Raw genomic sequence first — 20,909 nt, 5'->3', positions numbered from 1 at the left:
CAGAAGAAAGAAAATGAAAGCAAAATTAGGAAAAATGAAACATTATTCTACTGTTGTTTATACTCAAACTAGCTAGTAAAATAGCCTTTTGACTGTATAAAACTTCTACAGCAAAAGAACATGGATCAAACTAGAAGTTACTCATCTGTTCAAAACAAACTTAGTTTGTTTTTCGGTTAATAGAACGGGGTTTAAAATAATATCTAAGTTGATCTCCATTAAAGACCACACAAACACACGCCTCTTAAAACTAAGCATATACACACATTCTCTCTTCCCCAACTGGGACGCTTGCTGAATTTACACCAACAACAGAATAGTTCCTCACCTTTACATACAGCTTTGTATAACAGGTATAAAACTGTTTCAAAACCAAAACCAGTAAGGCATTTACACTGAACTTGCTTTTCAGATGCAAATGCCAGAAAACAAGTAAATATGCAAGCTTTGAGGAAGATTAACATTTCAATCTATTTGCATACTGCCCTGTATGAATAAATAAAAATATATTATGGATTTTCTGGATAACAGTGAAAAAAATCAGTTTAAGTCTGTTAAAGTACAATGTTAAAATCAATCTAGCTCAAATCCATATTACTGTACTGGTAACTGTTTCTAATGAAGAGGAGCCAATTCTAAGGCGAGTTTAGTAGTTAACTTTTTGAACTATTACAAAGGCCATGAGTATGCTCAATTTTCCTGAAATTGATGTGCCACTTGACCTGAGTTAAGAAGCAGTGGTTCAAATTTGGGTCATTTCAACAAAGGGTTTCCAGACATGCTATAACCCAAACCAAACGTCAGGCTTTTTCTGGGATCCAGGATTTCTCCTCTTATCCAATTCCTTCCTTTCCTAATTCTTATCTCCAGTCCACTTAGTTGAATATTAATTGCAAGGATAATTCTCTATAGGTATCTACAATCATAGACTGATGTTATCTAGTACCCCTTCACCATTACGGCTGGAATTTATTTTAAAGGGAAATAGTGAGTTTAATGTAGCTCTACAGACTGGCCAGGGCTGGGCAATGACAAGTAGGCATTACTTCGCATATAGTGTGCAGAGGTTTGCTTTGACTACAAGCCTGAATCCTGCTCTGAGCATATTTTGGAGAACATGTGCGCACATCGTAATTCTGCTTTTGAAAATTTTGCTCCAATAGGTATTTCTGTTTCAGAAGGTGCTATAAAGTATACTGAAATCTACATGCTTACTTAGAATATCTTGAACATTAATACAATGCACTATATCCTATGTAAAACTGGTACAATTTTGTCAGTATTTTTTTTCCACAGATTATATTCCTTACGTTAAGGAGTTAATTGCAACGAGCTGACCTAAACCAAATACACACACATCAATTACTCTGAAAATCCACAAGATACGCAATAGGATCTAAGGTAAAAGTGAAACACAAACTAGATTATTAAGCTAATTGGTTCATACAGCAACCTATTCACCACTAAAAAAAAGTCCAAGGTCTAACAGAAATGTCTCAGAAAAACCTTATACCACATGAGAAAGTTACATTGTTTGTTTGCTTTCATTTTTTTTTTGAGGTCAGTATAGTGACAGTGTCAGGGAGCAAGGATGTGAGGACAGAGCCAGAACACCCAGGGTTATCTCCTGACTGGCTTTGGTCTGTGCAGCCCCCTGAGCTTACAATGGTGTCCCCTCCCTGCACATGCTTTTTAAACAGAATACTCTACTCGACGCCCCTCCCTTCACTGCTCACACTGCAGTCTGTCATTTTCCTTAATTTCGGCACAGACAGCCCCCAAAAAGGAGATTCCTCTGATGCAGTCACCCAACTCCATTCCTTGATTTATTTGTGAAGACCTCATTTCATGAATGTTAATCCTGTTCTCAAAAATCAGTCAGTATTTGCTAGTGCAACTATCAAGCTAGCTCTGTGTGTATCAGAGCTCCTTTATGCTTCACATAACCCACTGTCGCAGTTTAACCCCAGCACGCAATCAAAACTATGATAGCTCACCCCCCACCACCCCCACCCCCGGAATCCTGCTCACTGCAGACAGCAAAATAGATCTTCCCAAACAGGAGAGAGAAATGAAAGGTAAGGGAGAAACTCATGGGTTAAGATTAAAACAGTTAATAACAGTAATAAAATAACTAAATAATATTAATATACTACTAATAATATTTATAAAATGGAAAGTAGAATATAAAATAAAAGATACTCAATGCAATTCCTCACGAACTCTGTCCGTCCCAAGCAGCCAGTCCCAGGAAGAGAGAGCACCCTGGGCCTGAACAGCCGATCTCAGGGGAAGAGAGAAAAAGGCAGAAAGGCCCAGAGACCTCTGCAAAACAGCAGAACAGCAAAAGGCTGAACTGACAGAACTCCACCAAACCAGAGCAGAACTGGAACTGGTCTCCGTCTCCCCAGTCAGAAAACCCAACCCCCATTAAATATGAGCATGATGCTACTGGCATGGAATATTCTCATTGATCAGCCTGGATGTCAGTCAAGGTCTGTCCCATCCATGCCTCCCTTCCCAGCTGCCTCACACACCTGTGGGCAGAGCCCAGAGAGACCTTGGCTCCCAGACAACAACTAAGATAACACTAAGTTTTTACATTCTTTCTATTTCAACTCAAAAACACAGGAAAGTTACTTGGAGAAAAACAATAGTTCTGTCCCGGGGTGTTATCTTGTTCTCAAACTAAATCCAAACAACAACTGTGCTAGTTATAAAAAAAAGAAGTTTCTAACTGCATGAAGAAAATTAACTTGCTTTCAGTCAAACCAGCACAACCAGTTTGCAGGTTTTTTTCCCCAAAAAGTGAACTTTAACATTGCCAACTTGGTGCACAGAGAACTATTGCCATTTTTACGTCCCCCATATATCACTCTGTGCACTCTGAAGAGTTATACCACCCATCTGTAGCAAGTCTTAAAACTTCTGGGAGAGCTTTAGATTTATAGTAAAGGCATAACAATCATTCTTGCTAAACACGGTACATGCCAAGGCTTGAGAAGCCTTTAGCTCTAATACAGATGTATAGGGTAGTACTCCTGCACAGAGAAGGGAAGGACTATGGTGGGTAATTCTCCACAAAAATGTGAGATGTTAAGATTGTGGTCTAAGCAAAAAAAAGCAACCAACCAATCAACAAACCCACCACAAACATATATACCCCATGGCCCCAAACACCACACTGCTATAGGATAGCAATGTTCTGTCATATTGAATAGAGATTTCCCCATTCTTTTCATTCTATTTTGTATCCCACCATGGTAGGATCCGAGCACTTCCCTTGAGAACCAGGTTGGGCTGACAGTCAGGGTGAACTGAGAAGGGTTATCATCATCATCTCTACTATTACTGATAAAATTCAGTCAGCTGTACTTTCTGTTTGCAGTATCTTTTCTTTAGTTACTGGCTACAATTTGAATGTAGACACACTTTCCTGTGTGTCTTGGTGTACATCAATATGTTGGAGTGTTCTTTTAATTAATAACACTTCCCTCTCTCCCAAAAAGAAAAAAAACCTAATAATAATTTTAAAACTAACTGTATTTTTCTGGATGTTAAACCAGACACATTTTTAAACTCTCAACACAAGCCAGAGCTCAAAACCTGAGACTGAAGCTTTTATCAGGACTAAATATAGGGCTGATGATATTTCCCATCTAAGAGGAAGGCCAGAAGCAAAGACAGAGACACAACAAATTCCTAAGCTTTTCTAGTCTTTCTTAAAAAATTCTGTATCTATGAACCAAAAGAAAAGTGAAAAATTTCTTAGTACATTAACCAAAGAGTAGTTAAGAATGTATTTCAAACTTTTCCAAACTTAACTGATCCAGACTAAGCCATGTTTGCACAAAGATGCCTCTCAAACAGCATACTTATATCTCAACACAGCATTTGAACTGGACCTCAGTACAATTTCTCAGAATTCAATTTTGAAAAACAAAGAGGCAAACCAAGTACACTAACTCACGTAGTTTAAACATACAGTTTATTCTGCAGCCTATCTTAAGAAGCCACTCATCCAGATAAAAGCATGCCTTAAGGCATCACCTACATAAATGGTCATTACCGCTGTATCATAAAGGATTTCACTTCTTTAAAAAGAAAAAAAATTCATTTCAAATTCCAGTTCCTCCTACAGGAACAATGTGATAACAGAAGTTATTATATACCATGATAAAATAATGTATGCACTGCAACAACAGACTGCTGTGAAAAAGACATCAACTCCAAATTAATTCTGACAACTCTAAGTAAAAGGACACACAAAAGTAACACATTAATACAATATTGTGAACCAAGCATTTATCTCTGAAGAAAACAAAGCTTGTTTTACTATTAGAATTTCAATTTTTTGAGGAATGCACTACGAATTTGTTACATAGAAAAGCAAACGCATGTAAATGGTGTAAAAAGGACTTAGGAAAAAAAAAAATAACTGAAGAAACTAGCCACAAAAAATCACTTCCAAACATCCAGCAGACACTTTTAAAAAAAATATAATCACATTTAGTAACTTCATTAAAAAACAGAACACCAGTTTTCCTGACAATCTGAAGCATTAGAAAAAGAATGTTGAAAATTAAGTAGACGGCTTAGGGAGAAAAAACACAGGATGCAAAAGGTAAAAAAACAAACAAAACAAAACCTGAAAGGACATGTGTTGATATTTCAATTCCACAATGAATGCTTCTTGTTTAGTTTAATCCAATTACAATTTAAATTCTAGAATAATAGAACATTTCTGCTCTGTTTACTCTATTTAGTATTTGCTCTAGCTCTACCCTGCCACTAACCACAGGAGCTGCAACTTTTTTTTAATGTCATCTATTTAATTATTTTTAAGACTACAAAGAGGAGAGGTTTAGGTATTCAAAAGAACAGAAAAATACTTTAAATTATAAAAATTATTATAAACCCTATTATAAATCCTACAGATTTAACTACAAAAATATTTTTTACTTGCTATACACACATATATAGCACAATCTCAATAAACGGTTTGGCCAACAACTCAGCAAGATTCTCATTCTTTATTTGGATTAAACAGATGTCTGCTAAAAATGGGATTTTACCCTTGTTCACATTACTAAAGTGTTCACCACTAAGTCGTAAACCTTGTAAATAGGAAACGCCTAGGGAGAACAAAGGAATTAGAAAAGAGGTTAGCCATAAAACAGAATCCAAATGCGTCTTCAGCATTAGAAGTATATTCTAATACTCAAAAATCACCACTCTTAAATCAGAGCACCAAAGTGGCAAACTGACTCTGCCTTTTTCTTTCTTTTCTTTTTAATGAAGAGTTATTGCAAGTTTCAGAAAACCACTGACTACTAAGCCTCATTTGCCACAATAGTGTCAAAAAGAATACAGCAGAACCCGAAACAAGACTAAGTTATCAGAAGTGTGAGCCACAAATAACAGGACGTTAACAGGTACACATCCTCAAGTTCATAATCCTGCTGTTGAGAAACAAGAAATATCCAAAGCATACTAAAAAACTATCTTTCTTGGCAACGATTCTTGAAGTTCATAGCACCACTTGAGGGAATACTTCAAAGGACTAGAGAAAGTTGACATTTCAATTGTTTTACCCTGTTCTGACAAGGTCTTGGTGCACCCACATGTAAACAGACACACTTGTTGAATATCGCATCTCAGCAACCAAACTACACACAGTTAACAAAAGCTTCGGCATCTTTGCTAACAAAATAAAGCTCTACGTACTGATGGCTAATTAATTCAAACCACGATCCCTCAACTCAGATGTCAAACATTCCCACATGAATGGGATAAATGTTTTCTCAAGTCAGAAAACCCATTTCTCAGTACTGCTGCCCACTCTGCAATGCTATCATTCGTGTCATTTTTTTGGTGGATAACAAAAGCAATTCTTGTCGAGTACAATGAGAACTGTCATTATTTAACCCTCTACATTGTCCCTTGAGTTAGGTATTTGCTAGCACACCAACAGGAAAGACCACAGAACCCAATGGAGTAGACTGCTAAAAAGGCAATGTGATATTCCAAGTATATGAAGCATGAGCTGTAACGTCACGATTACCAGCTTAAATGCTTACAGGTTCAGTGACAGCTCAGCACACACAAGTGAATTTCAAAGGAAATATTTTCTAAAACTTCTCAAATTAATAAACATAAGTCAATGAAATAAAACTCACTGGAGTATCAGTGGCACCTGATTGGGGTTATTAAATCACTCACTATTCAATTACAAAAATCTAAGTCTTTCTCTGTATGATAGACTTCAAAAGTATTCTAGGATTTTATATTATAGGAAAAATACCAAGTGTGCTTGATAATTATACAATCTACAACATTACAAAGCTCCTGGAATTATTATATCATGGAATTTCAAGATAAGTAATTGAAGTGGAAGAGGAAGAAAAAAACATTGACTTACTTTCTCTGTAGTTACAGTAAGAGATGGAACCAAGGATGGTGAGGACTCCGACTGCTTCTTATATTTTTGCTTGTGTTTATCTTTCTCTTTATATTTCTAGAAGTTATAAAAGAGAACATAGCCTAAGTTCAGCTTCATCTTTAACACAACCCTTTCTACGTAGCATCAAGCATTATCAAAATTTAAGAGAAATGGTAATAATATCCTGTGCTATACTAATGGAAACAACATTAATATTTTGAAATTTTTATAAGATAATTTTATAAAAGGAAATCAATTATTTATTTATATTTTCAAAATACACAAACTGAAATTCTTCAATTATAGCCAGCATTTATTAATCCACTGTTGTTAATACTATCCATCTTCCCAATAATCAATTATCAACAAAATAAACTAGATTAAAAATAGAGACAGGGGCTTCTGCTTCACAGGTCTCCAGCATTTCTCACCAAAGATTTCTATGTTCCTGCATTTCTTCACCTGCACAGTATTCTTTGTTGAGGTACTACTGTAAATTAATGCAAGGTTTTAGCTTTGGCTCCCCTAAGGACAACTCCATGCATAAGAATGTGAAGTATGATTTAGATTTCATTCCCCAAAAGATGCACACAGTTAACTCACTAAGTATCTTCCATGTTAAACTACCAAAAGCTGTACAAACCAAGCGCGCTTTCTAAAGAGGCCGAGATCTTTTTTTTTTAAGCACAACATGAAGCATCAGCAGTGTGAATGAAATTGTGCAAACAGACAGAAAATTTCTTAACCCAGAGCCTTTAAAGTATAACACAAATCTTCCACACTGCTATAAATCAATCCTTAGAGAATTACAGAATCAGACCCGAACTGTATTTGCTTAAATAATTCAGACAGATTAAAAAAAATACAGCACCTGACAAAATTAACAAGTCAACATAGAATATAGGAGGAGTTCAATATTTTTAGCAATTTAATCAAAAACAAATCTAGAGGGTCATTTTTTCTTAGCATCACAATATCATTTATATAGACAGTCAACATCAGAAGATGCAGATGTGAGAGAAAGTTACTTGTAAGCTACTGGCACTCAAGGATTTTGCTACTTTGACAATATATTTATGGAATTTTGATGTACTTGCAAAAAATTCAGCAGAACAATATAATCTTATGACTATTTGTTCAGAATGAGTGCTTCAGCAGAGAGCTACCAAAAAATGCATACATACGAATTGATACAAAGGCTCTAAAACTCGTACTGAGTAGCTTGGAAAGATGAAGAAGACAACTTAAAATGTAAGTCTGGAAAGCCATATGAAAACTCAGTAACTGTTTTCAATCTTAAAAACGATCCATGCTGATCTTCCTCTAACTATCAGAATTATTACACAGACTCTCAAAAGAAAACAGAATTTGTTCAACAGTGACTGTACAACCACTCTCGCCAAGCACCAGGTCAGGATGCAACATGTGCATACTCAATTCAGGTATCACCAAGTATCAACTTTCTATTTCAGTCACAATGGAAGAAATATAAAAAACTTATTTCATGGAATCAGCCTGCAAGAATAAGATAATGGGTTCTCAAATTCTGTAATAAAGTATAATAATTTAATTGACAATCTAGATGCAAAGCTGAAAGCAAAACACATCTATCTATACCTTCATGCACTATGAAGACTGGGTGACTTAGAGATGACCTTGTCTCTAACAAGCCCTAAATCCATTTAACACAACTTATAATCTAATTTCCCAGGAAGGAAATACAGTCCAGCCAAGAATATACATAAAGTACCAAAGCTATCTTCACCAAAATATCATGCAAAAATGTACTTGCTAGAATACAATATCAAAAGTCCTTCTGTTTCTTGTACCCTTCTTAAAACTCTAAGGAAGTTCCAAGAGAACTTAAAGGCTAGTGGGTATTTGTAAGTTTGGGGTTTTTTCATACACTGAAGTGTTTTGTTGAGGCTTGTTAAGAGAGTTTTAGAACAGGGAGTCTGTTTTTATTTTACCTTGTTTCTGTTTTGGGGAGGAGGGGAAAGGGGAAGGGAAGGGAAGGGAAGGGAAGGGAAGGGAAGGGAAGGGAAGGGAAGGGAAGGGAAGGGAAGGGAAGGGAAGGGAAGGGAAGGGAAGGGAAGGGAAGGGAAGGGAAGGGAAGGGAAGGGAAGGGAAGGGAAGGGAAGGGAAGGGAAGGGAAGGGAAGGGAAGGGAAGGGAAGGGAAGGGAAGGGAAGGGAAGGGAAGGGAAAGGATTCAAATGCCCTGCACAGTCTTTTCAATAATTTCTTAAACATAAGTCTCAAAAGTGCTGTCCATACTGCCAGAAAACAGGCAGGGATCAAGAGAAAGCAGAAGTATCGACACCAAGACTGCCGTGTTATCTATGAAACCTGTTAATCTGAGAGCTTTTCATCAGTTCTAGATACCCAGTTTACTATGTCATCACTGTACATGCTTAGATAAACTTCAGTAACAATTTCACTGAACCCCAAGCAAGCCTCAAGAAGGAAGTTATGAAATGGAAATCTAAGCCATTGCTTGAGTTTCTTTAGCTTTCATCATTTCACTAGGAAATCTGAAATTTTTTTATTTATAATTTTGGAGGCAAGAAGCAAAGGCTTTAATATGCTTTAAGAACAGCAATCAGTGTAAAATAGCAAACATGTATGAACATGTTTTACAATCTCTTCTGTTGACTTTCTAGTATTACTTTAGTTTCTGTGTTAATTTTGTCTGAAAGGCAAAGAAATACAGAATTCTGAGCAAAGGAACAGTCAGGAGGACTTCAAATTATATTTTGTAATGTACTGAAATCTCTTTGATAGTAGTCTCAAAAGAAAGCAATGTGTCAAGAAGGAGGAAAGAGGGATACAAGAACAGAGGAAGGGAGGAGGCATAAATGACTAAGAGCCTGGAAAGAACATGCTTTAGGTTCAGCAACTACAACAAATTCCTCTCCCAGATCCAAAATATCAACACCAAGTTTGCCAGGACAGTTTACCACTCCAGGCCACTGGAGGGGTAACCCACTCACAGCCTTTTGCATAGAAAGATCTTGCCCATGGGAGCCCTGCTGTTCTTAACTCTGTATTCCCTCCTATTTTCAGGTTACACCTCCTCTGACAAATCATGTCTCCTCTTTCTTTTTTCTTTTTCTTTTTTCTTCCTAAGGAATGTTCAGAAGTCCTACTTCTGAATGTGAATTGACTCCAGATGCAAATAACATCAAAGAAGTGGAGAAAATTTCACTGCAGGAAAATCTTTGAAAGGAACGCTCAGGTTTTACACTGATAAAAATAAAAATTTCAGCAACCACCTGCTGAGATGAAGAGACTTGGCTCCCATAAAGTGACTCCTTGCAGTGGCACCCTCTTATCACCATAAAGATCTGTAGAAAGCAGAGTTCTGAAATACCCAATTTTGGATCCAAATGGAATAATAGGGGGACATGAATTCCCCCAATATTTAACAAATATGACAGCTTTCAATCAAGTGTGTCTCAAAAGGCACACAACCTAGCCATCTTTCCTACTGCCAGAAAAAGAGCAGTTGGCCCTTCACGGACCACTCACTGAATGCTTTGCTGTTACAAAACTCCAGCGATCACAGCTCCAAAAAGAAGTAACGTAGCAGCAGCTCACTAAGATAAACATCCATCCAGATACACATCCACACAGAAACAACATTCAAGGGAAGGTAATGATATAAAACATCTGACCTTTTACAAGCTTTACTGTAAGGGAAAAAAAGAGCAGAAATTACTCTTAACAAGGACTGAAGACAATATTGCTATTAGTGAAAGCTAAGGGAGCCCTGAGGGCAGGCAGGACCCATGTATCCCGTTTATATACTCAGACTTAATTTTTTTAAAGATTCATAGGCACGAGTTTGAATGTTCCAAACACCTGTATTTTAAGATAGTTGCAGCGCTGTTAAATGCAATGCTCAATTCTGAAAAAACAGGGTTTAGCAAATGAAACACTGCAAGGAAGAATATGTTATAAAATATACGGTCAACTAGAAAATTTACTAAGCAGACTTCAGTCTCGGTTCACAAACAGGGTAGCTCAACAGACCAGATTCAGGCAGCTTCTGAAATCTTTCTTACTGTAAGAAAAATAAGGTGCAATTGCCATGTAGCCATTGGGTATGCAGCTGTAACATTATTCATCCTACAACCTGAAGAGCGCTGATTTATGATGTAGCTAAACACCAATATAAAATACCTAGAGTTCATATGTCATGATTAATCAGAAAGCTCTATTTATCACTAGGGATCTAATTTTTGGGTTTTCTTATCTAAAAAATTGTGTAATACCTTCTTAATTCCAATAGCTACAAGCTCCAAGATAAGAAAACAAATATGATGCAAGATTTCTGGAATTCTAGAGGACTTTTTGTACATTGCTCTCTTGTGGGGTTGAGGATAGGGGGATGGAGAAGAGAGAAAAAAGCACATTTTGATTGCATCTATTTCTTGAACAGAGATTCAATCCACAAAATTATTACACAACATAATTTCACAAGTACAGTTTAGTTCCAGTTCTTTGGTTTTTTAGCTCATATACACGTCTCACTTTAAGGATCAGCATTTGGTCATTCATTTTCTTTAACATACCTTCAGAGGACACATTTATCAGATTAATTAATGAAAATATCATCTCATTGAAATATCAAATTAAGGACACATGTATGATTTTATCTTAGCTCTGATCTGTTGTCAACAGAATAAACATTATCCAATCTATCTTTCCACAGTTTGGACCTCAAAGTATGAGAAGAGTGAATAATGCAAGTGAATGAGAACTTTTCCTGTAGAGATGGAATGGATGAGTTCAGCTTTTCTCTAATGGCATTATTAATTCATAACGTTTCCACGTGGAAGTATCATTTAACTTGTTGAAGGTATTTACACTGATTTGCAATTCATTTTTGTCTCAGGAATCTACAGCCTTCTCTAAAGAGTTTTCCACAGTACTTCATTTCACTAAACTAAATTCTGAAGTTCAGCATTTAATAGTTCCCTGCTACAAAAGGGGGAAGAAGTTTCCTGACTCCCCCTCTCACCTTTCCCACGCTGCTCAGCTTGTCAGACCTTCTGTGTGCTAATTCAAACTGCTAAAACAGCAGCAACAGCAAACAAGTGGATAGTTTTCTGATGTTTTAGTGAGCTATGTTAGTTCAGTGATGGAGCGTGAAAGATGGACAGTAATAGCGACCAGAAGAGGTAGATGCAGACCAGAGGAGCAGGAGTTCACTTGCCCAGGGAAGAGGAGACTAACTTCTGTTTTGGAAGAATTCAAACACATGCACATGATCAGCAAGCACCAGTGCTCAGCCTGTCAGACAAAACTGGTTGGGCTGACCTTGAGGTATTCCATTTTTACCCTCTTCTCTGTTACAAAAGTCATAATCTCCCCACTACCTTTCACTGTCCCAAGTTTTCAAACCTTAAGATCATTTTCAAATCTATTTTGTCTAGTGATTCTTGAAAGAAAAATCATCTGAATGTCTAAATCACTAACTTTTCAGCCACTGTTTTTGACTCCCTGAAATAATTTTAATGTATCAGAATGTTCTACTAGGACAGAGTACTCAGGTTGGTGCTTTTGTCATTTATGGATTTCCTGCACTATCTTTCCATCACTGAAGCTTGTAAATCCAGAGCTGCCATCATTACAATGCTTTTAATAGAAAGCTGCACATAGCTCTTGCTAATCCCCAATACAAGACCTGCTTGGCCTCTTATTTGTGACTAGTAGCTATTAGTAATATAACCACAACAATTCCAGAATGAAAGATGCACACAGTCCACAAGTTTCAAAATCAAATCCTAATTTATCTTGTTTTGACAAGAACAGCCCCGGCTCGGGTAGTCATCTATCTATCATTTTATACGCTATAAATCACAGCAGGAAAATTACAGGTAGTCGCAGCGCTGCTGCAGTCACAGCAGTAAAATGAAACAGGCACGGGATAGTTTATAGGGAGAGGTGGATCACTACTGCCAGCATCATTCAAATACATACATGTTTAGCTCTAAGAACAAAATTGTTTTTAAGTATCAAGCCGTGATACCATTACTTCAGAGACTCAAAAACCTCACGCCAATACAGACATTATAGCCATAATTTTAATCATCGACGGTAAGAACACTCAAGAATCGATTATAACAACAAGAGTCAAAGCTTCTCCGAGGTGCAAGACTAAAACACAATTGCTCTTAAGCTATTCTTTTGATATTTATCATTAAAATATGCTTTTTCTGTTGCAGTTTAATTGTTAGTGACAGATACTCAGTGCTAAACACTTGAGTAGCACTTTATAACTTCAAAAATGGTTCCAGATTAATTAAATCAGGGCAATTATTTATTGTCCGTGCTCACCTTCATTTATTCCTATAAAAATTGCAAGTATTTAAAACTTCAAAATCTGTATTATGCTACATCTTGCCAAATGTTCCACTGTCTGCAAGGTAACTTAAAAGATATCAAGTATATGTCAACAAATAAGCAAACAGGACAGCAAGCAAAAGGAATACGTATCATTTTCCTGGCCCAGTCAGCCTACCATTGCAGATCACATTTAGCCGCATAAGGTCTACCAGCACACAAAACATTGTACCTGGTGAGCAGCGCACACATACAACTTTATAAAAAACTAACAGGATTACCTTCCAGAAACTGTTACAAAGTCAACATAAAGTATTAATAATCTCATATTAATCCAGGATCCAAAGCGAAGAAAAATAATTTCTTAAAGCACCTTTTGCTTCCCATCTCTCACAGTTATAGGTACAGAATTGAAGTGTAGGAAGAAAGATACATTACACAGACAGAAACAACAACAACAAAAAATCAAGCAGTAGCCTTAATGATCTATTTTTAATGTTCAAGTGTCATTTAGTTTTCAAATTAAGACAAACAACATTACATAATTTTCCCAAGCAAGAAATGTTCAAGTTTCTTCAAAGTTCAGCTTACATTTTTCCCCAGTTATCCAAAATTTACTCTCCTCTATCTTATAATGTGGCAGATTACAAACACTGAGAAGTTGAGTAAATGACGCTGCAGAACACTGAACTTGCAGAAAGATCAAAATCATTATCAGACAAAAAGTCTTTTCTTAAAATTTTGTGAATATATTGATAAAGCTGAATTAATTTGTAATAGTGGCATAAATAATATATAACAAAATAAATAAGAGTAACATCTAATAATACCTGAAGTATATCATAGCCATTTTTCAACTAAACAGAAAGGCTTCTCATTGAACCCTGCAGACTAAGGAAGACACTCAGACTAACAATGTGGATTTTCTTTATAAAACCACAGTCTTGTTTGATGAGCACTAAGAACTTTAAATGCTTGAGATCTACTCAAAATTCTAATTCTCCCAGTATTGCTCCAAAGACACCTATAAAAACCACGGTGAAGTAGTAGCTCCAAGAAATAAATAACAGAATTTCTTCAGATAAATGCTTGAGGATTTTGCCACCTGTGGAATTTCAGTTTTACAGTCTACAGAGACAATTATCACTGCTATCAATCACCATTCCTTTGTGCACAGGTTCTGCAAGGGTCAGGTTTTCAGTTTGTTTTCTTTCACGGTGAAAAGCAGAAGACTAAATTGTGTACTTTGAGGGAAAAGGGACAGCTGCAGCTAATGCAGCCTTACAAAATCCTACATCTTACAGCCTAGTTTTTAGGTGTACCTGAGGTGGTGTGTTTGTCATTTTGATTTTACAATAATTACCTAATCCCAAGTGCCAAGCTTAATATTATTATGAGGTATTTGTTGTGCTACGGTGCACTAAAAGCATTAGTCCTTTTTCTATAATATATAAGTTGTGTTCCTGTAAGGTTAGAAAAATATGAGGCATTCAAATCAGTAATTCCATAATACGCATTATAGTTGAAAAAGAAGTTCTTACTTTTCCTCTTGCTACATAAAAATAAAATTTTAAATAAATAAAATTGAGCTTATCTGCTTACATAGTTCTTCATGACCTACACAAGAGATCATTTTGCTGTGGCATCTATACTAACTGGTGCCAGTTCCAGTAGATTACAGGCAGCTGATTATCAGGCTGCCACAGAAGACAGCACAAGTTAACACAGAACTTCAGCAGGCAACAAATCAACCAACAAGATGCCACCTTTGCTCTTAATCCTGCAGACTTTAAAGATATATTTTACTGAATATACTCAGATAGAGAAGCTTTCTAATGAAATTTTGATTACACAGTCATACTCTGTCAGCCCTCCCAAATAACTAGACTTTTAACACAATCAGACAGGAAGAGGTATGTTAAAAAATAAAAAATGACATTCCTATGAAGTCAGTAAAGAACAGGTGCCCAGAAACAGCAATACTGTTTGTCAGTACCAACAGCAGAAGACGGTGGCATGAGGTCACCCCTTTTTGAACACCAGGGAACCCACAGGAGAACTCAGTCTTAGGAAACCAGAACCAGGTTATGCAGCTCATAATAGATATTAAAAAACATCTATAAACTGAGCTACATACAGTATATACATACTGACCAGTTTTAAAGGTATTTTAGAAGCATACTTTTTTCCATCTGACTGCATAGAGTATGGAAGAAGTCAACGTCGATAAGCATCACCATTAGCATCCATACCACACAATTCTCAATTGAAGTAATGCTTCATAAATGTTGTTCAATAATCAAAATTGAAGTAATTTCAAAGTGGTTGCAAAACACTTTTCCTCTAGTTATCTTTAGTATTCTTATAATTTTGTTTCATACACCAAAAACAGTTTACAGTATTAAACAGTCAGATCTATTAAACTGACAAAACTTGACCAAAATGTCTGAATCAATAAGAAGGCATCAGGGTACTGCATTACTGAGATGAGTCTGGAGATTTTTCCTTTAAAAGTTACACAAAAACTCCAATGTTCAAACAACATAATTAGGTTTATGAAATGAGGCAATTAACAGACGAATTACATCATTAGAATTGCCTTTGTAACACTCTGCTTTAAACAGTACTGTAAATTGACTTTTCAGGACTAAATCAGAATGTTATTTTTTTAAAGAGAAAAAAATGAAACCATTGCTCATGCGGCTGAATGGTAACCCAAAGAACTACAGGCTGTTCCAATTTTGGCACAGAATCTTACGTGATGCATGGCAGGTCAATTTTATCTTTTCACAGTTGGATGCTGAGACAAAGAGGAATATACAAGGGCCTGATTTGCAACAGCCCATACAGAGTATTAAAATACACTAAAACCACCAAGTGTTTTTCTCCTAAATGAAATTCACAGCGCCAACATATGAACATGCCAAATGTCACACACTGCCTCACTCTTATTAGATGCTCAAGAGACACCCCTCAAAATCAGTAAATGTGTAACACTTCTTTAAGGACAGGGCAAGCAGTAAGAAGACGCCCACAATGAATTTCCTTTAGCCAGCTGCTCAGTGTTGAGAACACTTGTCCTGGCTCTTGCATTTCAGGTTCTCCTCAGACTGACACCCTCAAACTTCTGTAACAGTGCCCTGGGTCTCCTCCTCAATATTTTGTTCTTTTTGCTTCTTCAGTCACCACTTCTTACACATTTGCAGTCTTCAGTCACAAGCCCATTTTTGTTTAGTTTTCATCATATGAGCAATCATAGCAGAGAGTTTTACATTGCCCCTTCCTGCTCAGCTCAAACCAAAACACTTTCAGTAGAGAAAGAAGTTGTGATATTCAGCTGCTATATAATATTTACTTCCTATGTAGTAAATTTACATTTTTTGGAAGTGACAAACATATAATGCTAGTAACCTTGCCTAATTTTCACATACATGGCAACAAACACTCTCTTTACACAAAAGTCAATCCCAGACACATTTAGTTACTTCCTTAGTCCCTTCCAAAGATGAGGCTGTCAGGCACACTAGCAAAGCAAGGTATTTGTCCACTCTAAGGATAGCCTAAGTTTTTCCCCAAAAAGTTTGAGGTAAACACCTGGGCCCTGAAAAAAGGAATATTGTAAGAGGGTGTCAAGCAACATACTACCAACCCTATTTAAAACACCTCTACCATAGAAATTAGCAAAACTTAGTGCAGCAGTAATCAGATTATTACTATGCTATTTAGTCTGTAGCTTCAAATTCCTCATTCAAATTCAATAATTCCAAAGGTTTGTTGTTTTGGTTTAGTTTTCTTAGTTATTATACCCTTACATATTTACTATTGATTTTGTAAGCACAGTGCCCAGAAGAGACTAAATACATACTATGAAGAAAAACACATGCTTTCAAGTCAGTGTCTGTTTGCAAAAAGTGACAGCTGCCCATATTAACATTTTCAGACCAATCTCTTCTTATTGCAGAACAATAGTTTATATGCAAATGGATAGCTTTTGAGGTCTGAGTAATAAAAACGGTTCCAATCTTGAATTCATATGGCTCTGATTGGCAAAAGGCAGAGCTTTAAGGATGCCTAAAAATCAGATCATCCAAATTTCGAAAGAACAAAGATGAAAGTAGAAACTAGAGTGCCCTTCCTGGTAGGGCTGCAGGGTAACATCACTGTATCTGGGAAGAAAGATACACATATTTACTGTAATATGACAATAATCTAAATGTGAATGTGCTATAATGTGCCATGAGAACCACTGAATGTCAAATAACAGGTTAGTGCTTCAAACTGCATTGCTTGGTATTACAGATTGTGAGATCTTCTGGATTACCATGTTTCAGTTCATGAAAGGTAGAAGGAACTTTAATATCCTGTTTCTAGCAAATTTCAAGCCACAGAAAAAGGCCAGGACTTGCAAAGGCATGCCACAACATTAACTATTTCTAGAAGATTGATATCAAAACTCTTCCAGAGCAGGAGAACCTGAGCAGCTAGCAGAAAAATTAGCTGATACCTTGGCTGAACACACTCTGTTAAAAAGTCCCTTCAGGTGTTCCCTGGAGATTTTACAGGTATTACAACCTGAGGAAGCACAGCATCTCCAGTTGAAGTAAGTTTAAAAAAAAAACCAAAACACCACCACACACACACAACACCAACAGCAACAGTTTTTTTGCACTGCTCAGACATACAAAACTGAAATTGAGCCTCACGCTCACACCTTCACACCTCAAAGTTTCTTCACATTCAACTTCAAAGTTCTGTCAATGTGAATAAAAATCCACACATGTATTTTGACAAAACATGACATGAAATATGATAGTTGTGAAAAACTAAGTGAACTAAGAAAAAAATATGGCAAATATTGGTAAGGTTTTACCTTGCAGGTAATTCTGTAGTCAGTAATTCAAGATTTTTTTCTACCCATGTGTTATTAACAAAAAAAGATCTGCCAAATCCCATACTTTTATTATTTCAGTCATAAATTTAGAGGTACAACCACATTGTAATTCACTCTCTTCTGCATTACCATATGAAGATGGAACTATTCACCTACACCATCAACCAGACCAAAAGACACTTTTTAGATTATCCAAGAACAATGGAGATCAACACCCATCCAAAATGGAAAGGAGCTTAAACATCAAACCAAATATTAAGGAGACTGATATTTGTTAGTCAGTTTCCTGACAGTTTAAATATAGCTCGTTCATATAATAGACAGTTGATCAATACATTCTTTGATTTCAATTTTTATGTAATGATTTTGAATAATGCAACATGAAGTCCACCTGCACCCACAGAAAAGTCTGTTGAGTTAGTTGTACAGGATGTGTGCAGGTGAGCAGTTCTGCATATATTTTTAGAGGGCTAAAAAAGAGCCAAAGCAAATTTGCATTATTGTGCCACTGTCTCTTATCACCTTGTGTTGAATTTAGATTATAAATTCCACGTAGACAACTATTAATCTAGCTGTATTAAAAATCTAATAATCATTATAAATTTAAAATTTGTTTTAAAAAATATGTAAAGTTAAATTGTTGAAAGAATACACCAACAATGGAAATTAGCAGTCAGTTACATTCCTTATACCCTCATAGGAAGATTCTCATGTGAAATGCACAGTGTTTTGCCATCACAGTGGGCTTGATCACCAGTAACACTAAAATGTGTTTTTCTGTGTAAAAGAGATGTCAGTTCTTTGATAAGGAGAAAAAGATATAACAAGTTAAAACATAAAAAATTAGATGCACTTGTTTATCAGCACACTTGCTAAAATGTTTATCTTTGTTTTTCTTTCCTGCCTAGTCACAAAGCCTACACAAAAAAACCTCTAATGAAAAACTAAAGCAAAGGAAGCTGCATAGAAACAGCCTTCCCAATGGATTGTTCCAGTGTGTATCTCAGAACTGATGATAAACAGGAACAGGAAGGTGCATGTACTAATGCACCTGTAGATGTTTCCTCATTGGACCCTAGTACCTCTAGTTTATCACCTGTGTTATTTATTATTCAGTGCTTCAGGAACAAGATTTTCTTCATGCTTTTCAGCAAAAATTTAATTTATCAGAAAGTGATACTATTAAGCAGATGTGCCACATAATTAACAACGACAAATCCACTTACTTTTTTCTCCTTCTCATGATGTTTATCCTGAGAGTGAGAGGAAGAATCACTTAAACTTTGATCATATGACCTATTAGATCCCCGTTTGCTCTTTTTCTAAAAAGAGAAAATATATTTATGGATAAAGAAAATGAACCATTTGAATAAATGAAAAGTATAAAGCATTTAAACTGATAAGATGCCTTAGTGCTTGATGAAGAAAAAAAACCTTCAGTTACAGAAAAACTGACAAAATACTAATAAAACGAACAAGACTACACAGAGAAACTCCTATCCTTACAGCAACTTTTACACCTCCCATGAATTTGCACAATATGCTTTCCCCAAAGAAATTAGATATGCCCCTTTTTTAAAGATTAAAAGATGCTAGACACATTTTCAAGTTTTCATCACGTAAAACAGAGAAGATGCTGTTCAAATGAGTTTCACACAAAGCCACAGTGCTGGCACTGCCACGCGCTTAAAGTGCATTGGAAGGTGACTGTTTCATGATTTATTATTTAAGTGTCCTGTCTGCAATATTTTCATTTAAATGCTTTTAAAAATAGGACACAGAATGCTGTGATCATGTATGCATTTACAAGCAACAGACAAAATTGCCTGTATTTCTGCAATGTTTGAGAGCGTAGTCTGGGACTGCAAATACTTTATGCTAGGTCAGTGTTCAAAATGGTTGTTATTTTATCATAACTGAGGTAGCATTATGAAGACACTTCAGGTCAGCACTTTGCCAACCAAATTGATATAGCAGATATACACCATCCACCATCTTCAGTAATAAATACTAAACACCTGTAGTTATCAGGCATCAATTGTCACAATAATCCTGAAGAAACGTTGAAACACTTAAATGATCTTGCCAGTCTTTACTGTTCTTACTGCTGCAGTTTTGCAATGGAAAGCTAATTAATTACATGTCAAATACGTCTTTATCATTAAACTTGCTTTTTAAATAAATATATATGTTCTTAATCATAGCAGCACTGGAACATTCAAATAAAATGCATAATAGCGTAAGAGCCAGCCTTCACTGCTAAGCAATAGACCAAGAAAATTAAAAATCTTAACTTAGTAAGGGCCTAGAAAGTCATGACTTATCTTCATTATAAAGGAAACTCATCGATGTTCACAAGTGCACAGAGCTAACCTCACGAAGCTTATATTCTAGAAAGCTAAGATGGTTCACTGGCCCTGTGTTTTTACTTCATTGCAACATATTCAAAAGTTACCCAAGCATTCACCATTTTTAGCAGCGAAAACAAGTAATCTTCAAGTTTAGCTGTCCTTACAGCAGCATCTGAACTTAAACCTACCTATTCTAGTTTTCATAATTCAGTATTAATAGATAACATTTCAAAAAACATCAGTAATTCCTTCAAGTCCACACACTCACACACATACACAGAAACAGGTATCTGGAACTGTCAAACTCATAAGCAATATGAAAGACTCCAGCGGTCAGATCCAAACCTACTAAAAAAACTGAAAAATTTCAAAAAGTATTGTTGGCTTGTTTGCTTGTTTTTTAAAAATCAAACCTCAAGTCACATCCTTGAGGTTGTGTTTCAGTGAACTTACAGGCTGCATAGTGAGAGACAGAACGAAAGGAAAAACACTTGAAAAATGTTTAACATATATAGAAAGAAATGGAGGGCTTCTGTATTCTCTAACACACAGTATAACAAGTAATATTGTCTAGATTATTCCAAAATGGACTGAATTCCTAGAAGCCAGCTAATCAAATAGCAAAAGAAAACATTACAGGAACTTAATGAATTAAACCACTAAATGTGTATGCTATTTCTGGCAGAGGGGAAAAACCCACACATCTAGAAAGTAACCACTTACAAAAACATTTTCAGCTAGTACTTCTGTAACTGTGATTAAAACATTGTTTTAATGAAATACAATCTACTTTCTGAGCTACATGAAAATATTCTTTCTAGTTTTAACAGCAATTCAGAGAGAAAAAAGTAAATTAGTGACATTTATTTATAGAAT

At 36.0% G+C, this 20,909-nt stretch overlaps 1 protein-coding gene across 6 annotated transcripts in view; it reads right to left on the bottom strand.

The window, feature by feature from the left end:
• Positions 1 to 20,909, bottom strand: part of MLLT10 (MLLT10 histone lysine methyltransferase DOT1L cofactor) — a 130,284-nt gene that overhangs the window by 65,886 nt on the left and 43,489 nt on the right. For 5 of the 6 annotated variants that reach the window (XM_080338565.1, XM_080338568.1, XM_080338566.1 and 2 more), the window contains 2 exons: positions 18,909 to 19,004; positions 6,422 to 6,517 (listed from right to left, as the gene is read on the bottom strand). In XM_080338565.1, the coding sequence (XP_080194691.1) occupies positions 6,422 to 6,517; positions 18,909 to 19,004 (192 nt within the window). The remainder of the gene's footprint in view (positions 1 to 6,421; positions 6,518 to 18,908; positions 19,005 to 20,909) is intronic. The other variant, XM_080338567.1, reaches the window with a different exon arrangement.

Source organism: Nesoenas mayeri (genome assembly GCF_963082525.1).
Source record: "Nesoenas mayeri genome assembly, chromosome: 2".
Taxonomy (NCBI): Eukaryota; Metazoa; Chordata; class Aves; order Columbiformes; family Columbidae; genus Nesoenas; species Nesoenas mayeri.
Note: the sequence above shows the minus strand (reverse complement) of the source record. Positions and strands in the feature narration are given on the sequence as shown.